At 49.0% G+C, this 5,936-nt stretch overlaps 1 protein-coding gene across 1 annotated transcript; it reads left to right on the top strand.

Moving 5' to 3' along the window:
- The first annotated feature begins 3,248 nt into the window (after positions 1-3,248).
- Positions 3,249-5,723, top strand: LOC119293048. Its single transcript, XM_037571649.1, has 2 exons — positions 3,249-4,466; positions 4,626-5,723. Exons 1-2 carry the CDS (start codon positions 3,249-3,251, stop codon positions 5,721-5,723), a joined length of 2,316 nt encoding a protein of 771 aa, XP_037427546.1.
- Positions 5,724-5,936: the final 213 nt, after the last annotated feature.

Raw genomic sequence — 5,936 nt, forward strand, 5'->3', positions numbered from 1 at the left:
ATTGAAACTCGTAACACCACATTTCAGAGAGTTAATTTCATATATTTTCATAGAAATTAGTTTCACAACTTGTAACACCACATTGAAATATATTTCAGGGAAGTAATTTCATATTTTTCAATACACATCTCACTGAAATAACAAATGACAAATAAGAGAAATAGCAGTTTCATATATTTCAGAGAAGTAATTTCATATATTTTCACAATTTGCAACACCACATTGAAATATACTTCACGGAAGTAATTTCATATTTTTCAATACATATCTCACTGAAATAGCAAATGACAGATAAGAGAAATAGTTGTTTCATATATTTCAGAGATCTAATTTCATATATTTTCACAGAAATTAGTTTCACAACTTGCAACAACACATTGAAATAACAGTTTCACGTTTTTCACACAGCTCAACAATGATTGAAACTGATTATTTCAACTGTCAAAGGACTGATTTCAACTCTTCAAAAGAAGGTTTCAATCAATTCAAAAACATACACTATCATATTTTAGAAAATACTTAAGCATTTCAAATCAGTTTTCTTGTTCAAGATAAGTGAAATAGGTTTTTGTTTAGTTGAGTGAAACATGTTGTTTGGAATCTGTGAAATAAAGTTAGTCGAAAAGTATCCAATTTTGATCTTATTTTAAAGGTCTTGCCTCGAGCAATTCAAATATATAAAAATATCATCAGTTAAATTTATTGTTTAAAATATATCAATCTCCAAAATTTTGTTTATCAAATTTAATACTAGTCTTTCCTTGGGAGAGAGGCTTGTGAATGTTTAACCGCCGTACTACTACCTACACGTAGGTTCCTGACAAAAGCTGCATGGCATGCATAGGGGTCCACAGCAGGTTCGTATTCTCACGTATTGAAGTGTGAAAGAGATTGGCTAACTTATACGTGAACAGTGGCCGCGAATCTCAAAGCAACCATGTGTGGTGGATTCTTAGCCGGTAGGTACTGGCTCGGGTAAAAAAACTTAGCCTCAGAAGAAAGTTTCCCTACACAAAATAAATAATGTGGGGTGGAGTCTACCTACTACTCTACTGGTAGTAATGGTGAGACTCGCCTAGGCTCCTCAGCTCATGTGGTAGTATTAGCCAGCGTTTTTATTTCATGTGATGTGATAGATCCACCAAGGTGAACGCTCAAGCCACTTTTTTCCTTTTGTTGCCAAAGAAAAAACACTTGCCTTGGCATGTGCTTCAGCAGGTGTTGTTTGCAAGACTGTCACTGCTTACCACTGCTGCTAATTTGGCGGGCAGTAGCAACGGCAGAGCACCTGTCGTGAAGAGAGACCTCATGCCCCTGCTTCCTTCCCTTTCCTTCCCTTCCCTTTCCTTGTGAATGAATGAACGACTAGCTAGCTACTCCCTCCGTCCGAAAAAGCTTGTTCCTCCATTTGAGTGACAAGTTTTTTCGGACAGAGGGAGTACCCGGTACATATGTCGTCGTCTCATCGATGATTGTGTCTGTTCCGCCTTCCCCTTCTGCGTGCAAAGGTTAAGGTGCCTCTCTTTTAAACGCATCTTCTATCTTCTCTTAAAAGTGTGAATCATCATGTCTGCCAAGCCACCAACCCGTACGTGCACTGTTTATTTTTAGGACTGATTGATTGTTTGTTTGTGAGGGGCAGAGGGAGCAGCTGCAGCTGCGACCTCACTCTGTGGTGCAGTGCTGTGCAGGGCAATTAGCAATAAATAGTCTTTTTTTTTTTTTGCACTGGGAGGAGGAGGAATCCCCACCTGTTTAGAGCAAACCCCGGGTCAAAAAAAAAGCAATTTTTTAATGGCTATAACTACTCCAAAATACCCCACGCAGAAACATACTCCATCCGTTTCATAATGTAGTGCATACAAATTTTCTGATAAGTCAAACATTACAAATTTTTCCAAAGTTTATAGAGAAAACTATTTTATCTACACTATCAAATACTATACAATACGAAAGTATGTCTTGTGATGTATCTAAGGATATGTCTTTGGTATTCTAGATGTATATGGTTTCCTCTCTAAACTTGATCGAAGTTTTGAAAGTTTGTCTTAAAAAAAACAAAAAAACTATACGCACTACATTGTGGAACAGAGGGAGTACTATTAAATATGACTCATTTGCAATAAACCAATGATTTAAACTCAATACTTAACAATCTAACAAAATAGATAAAACATACAAATACTACAAATAACAATACGAGACTACGAAAGAGTACCAAATAACAACATGGGGATGTCAAAATGCATCTATTCGAGTTCAATAACAATTAAGATGTCCAGAGCAACTAGCAGCAGATCCTTCTCGGGTAGGCAAGTAGCTGCACAAGACCACAGTCCTACACACATTCTTGGCGTCGACCACTCGATCGAAGTCAGTGCTCGACTGCTGACGGAGGAAGAGTGGCAGCGGCAGGTTGGAGAAGGCAAGACTACAGATGTGGAGCAAGAAGGCGGGGCATCATGGAGGGCCAAAGGATGGGTTGGGGGGAGGATGACGGGCTGGCGGCGCTGGGGAGCACTGCCAGTCCGCCACTGTGCCGCGTGTTGGGGGATCGGGCGGTGGTTGTAGGGCCTAGTCAAGGCGAGTCGGGAGGGGAAGGACCGGAGCAGGTGGGAGAGGTCAAGGGCGGCGGGGGGCTAGCCGGCGCCCGGCGGCGCAACAAAGTCGGGACATGGTTGCAACTTGCATGAGCTTCCTTGCGCGTGGCAGGCTTGAAGTTGAGGTTGGCAAGTAGCTGCACAAGACCACAGTTCTTGTCCGATTTTAAAAGTTCGAGGTTACAAAGCAGACGATTTTGAAGTTGAGGTTGTATTTGTATATTAGACTTTGATACTATTTCAGGGTTGTAATATAGACTTCTCTCATTTGAACATGGAGAAGAGCATTAGAAGAAATTCTGCGACGTGGCATGCCACATGTACCTATCGGCCAGGAACCACACGATAGATCGCTAAATGGGATAAAAATTGGCAAAACAGTAAATAGGATAAATGCCGGCAATCCAAATGAAAAACTTTTAAACGAGGTAACTTGCTTCAAACATGTTAAAGTAGGAGGTAAAAACCGAAATTCACTCTAAAAAAAAAGAGGGATTTGGCGAAGAGCAGTTGTGCTATGACTTTTCATAAGAGAAGTGCCCCATTGAGCTACGGCTAGCTAGCATCAGACTCCGACTCAATCTCTAACAACATATCGATCGATAGCGATGAGAGATCCATATTATATCGTTCCATCGGCCGGCCCTGATGGAGTCAATCAACAACATCGTCATGGCGCCGTCGCAGCCGCGAAACAAGACCTCGTCGGCGCACCGGTCGACGTTCCTCCGCGGCGAGCACCGCTTCGACATCGTCGGCTACCGCGCGCGCAAGGAGCTCGGCGTCCGCAACAACGCCCGGTCCGCCGACTTCCAGGCCGGCGGCTGCACCTGGGCCCTCATCTGCTGCTTCGACGACCCCAATCCCTACGCGCGGCGTCGCGGCTCCGGGGACCAGATCCAGCTCGTCTGCATCACCCTCCAGCTCGTCTCCAACGACGGCCACGACGTGGTCGCCAGGGCCAGCCTCAGGATCGACGACCCTGCGCCGTCTGGGAAGAAGAAGGGCGGTCCTCGTCGGTGGCCGCCTGCCGTGTGGCGGAGCGACGAGGCCAAAACCTTCCTCGCCGCCGCTCATGGTCGTGGGTACGACGACGACCCCGATGAGTGCACCGGCAAGAGCTACTGGGAGCTGCCCGTCCCCGACGGGTTCCGGGAGTCGCTCTACGTCAGGGACGACCGGCTCACCATCCACTGCACCGTCGACGTCCTGCAAGAGGAGGCCGGCGAGGCCGCAACCAAGAACTGCTCCGTCTCCGTCGTGCCGCCGCCCAGCATCCTCTGTGATCTCCGCAAGCTCCTCGACGAGTCGCAGTCGAAGGCAGACAAGACGGACACGCGCTTTGCGACGGACGTGACGTTCGAGGTGGAGCAGACTGAGATCCGGGCGCACCGGCTCGTGCTCGCCATGCGGTCGCCGGTGTTTGCCGCCGAGCTGCTCGGGGAGATGAAGGAGGGCGCCGCGCGCTCCCGCGTCAAGGTCGACGACATGACCGCCTCCACATTCAGGGCCATGCTGCACTTCATCTATACCGACGAGCTCAAGCAAAGAAACAACAACCATGTGGATGTGGCCATGGCAGGTGATTTACTCGTGGCCGCGGATCGCTACGACTTGGAGAGGCTGAGGCTCATGTGCGAGAAGATACTTGCAGACAACATGGACGCCAGGTCTGTGATGACGGCACTGATGCTGGTGCACGGCCGAGATAGCTGCCGGCGGCTAGAGGCCGCCTGCATTGAGTACATGACGTCCGACCCCAACGTCTACGCCGCCGTGGTGGCAACGGATGAGTACAAGGAGCTCAAGGAAACGTGTGGCGTCTTTGTGTCCGACGTCTTAGAGAAAATATGGACGCGGGCAGCGGTTCCCTGCATGCACACCTCCCCTTCATCATTATCATCATCATCGTCGACTCCATCATCGTCATCATCATTGTCGTCTTCGCTGCCATCATCTTCGTCACCTTCATCCTCGTCGTCGTCATCTTCCTCCTCATCAATGGCCAGCAGTGTCTGTACTCAGCAGCCACAAAAGAGCGCGTCCATGTTCAACTCATCGGAGACGTTCAAAGGCACACACGAGTTCAGAATCCCTAACTTCAGTGCCATGCAGCGGAGGTTCGGCATTGACGAATGCATCCGATCTGGCACTTTCCAGATCGGCGGCCATGGCTGGATTATCGTCTTGTACCCGTCGGGAATCCGGGGGTACGGCGAGGAGGAAGACCAAGAGCAGCACATAGGCCTGTTCCTCAAGATGATAACCAGTCCTCCTGGAGCTGATGACGTGTGGGTGGCGTCTACCTTGAAGATGTGTGACCCGAGCGGCCAATTGCCACCGGTCTTCTGTTGGATTGATGCCTTCTACACCATTAATAAGTTCGTGGGAATGCACAAGTTCATTGACCTGGCGTCTACCAAGTCATGCTACCTCGGACACGATGGCTCCCTCACCATACACTGTGACGTCTCGGTCACCAAGGAGTACCCCGGCACCAATAACGGCACCGCCGCCGCTGCTGAAGCTATGACCACGGTGATCTCCGTGCCGTCGTCCAACATCACCTCGCACCTGGAGAAGCTACTGGTGAGCGAGCAGGGCTCTGATGTCACATTCCTGGTCGGAGACACCAAGCTCCGCGCACATAGGCTTGTGGTCGCCGCGCGTGCGCCGGTCCTTCACAAAGCCATGGCGGCGATGGCGGAGCCCGACACCATGAGCCATTGCGTTAGGATGGATGACATAGAGGCCTACGTTTTTAGGTGCGTGCTCGACTTCATCTACACCGACGAGCTGCCCGAGCACTTGGGAAACACCACGACGATGGCCCGGGACATGCTGGCTGCGGCGGACCGGTTCGGTCTGGAGAGGATGAAGGCCATGTGTGAGAACATATTGTGCGAGAACGTCACGGCGGAGAATGTGGTGGGCACACTGAAGCTGGCGGACCGCCACCATTGCCAGGGGCTCAAGGACTTCTGCATGGAGCACATCTCACAGGCGCATGTGCTCGGGAAAGTGGTGGAGACTAAGGGGTTCAAGGATCTAAAAAGCACGTGTCCGTCGCTTCTAGAGGAGATCATCATCAAAATCTCCAAGTTGTCAACGTTGGATGGTTAGCCTGCCTCGCTAGCTCTACAAATATGCCTGTATATACAGATAAACCCAACTGTACGTGCACCCATGAGGTATGAACATTTTGTCATCGATGATTAGTTATGCTTGAACCCGCTGTGGGCCTCTTAAATTTGGGTGTGTTGGCGCATCTAAGTCCACCTCCTACTACTAGTATCTCGATTTGATCAGGAATCCCGTCCTTTGGCCTCAAGCTTA

This window comes from Triticum dicoccoides, chromosome 4B, assembly GCF_002162155.2.
Source record: "Triticum dicoccoides isolate Atlit2015 ecotype Zavitan chromosome 4B, WEW_v2.0, whole genome shotgun sequence".
Taxonomy (NCBI): Eukaryota; Viridiplantae; Streptophyta; class Magnoliopsida; order Poales; family Poaceae; genus Triticum; species Triticum dicoccoides.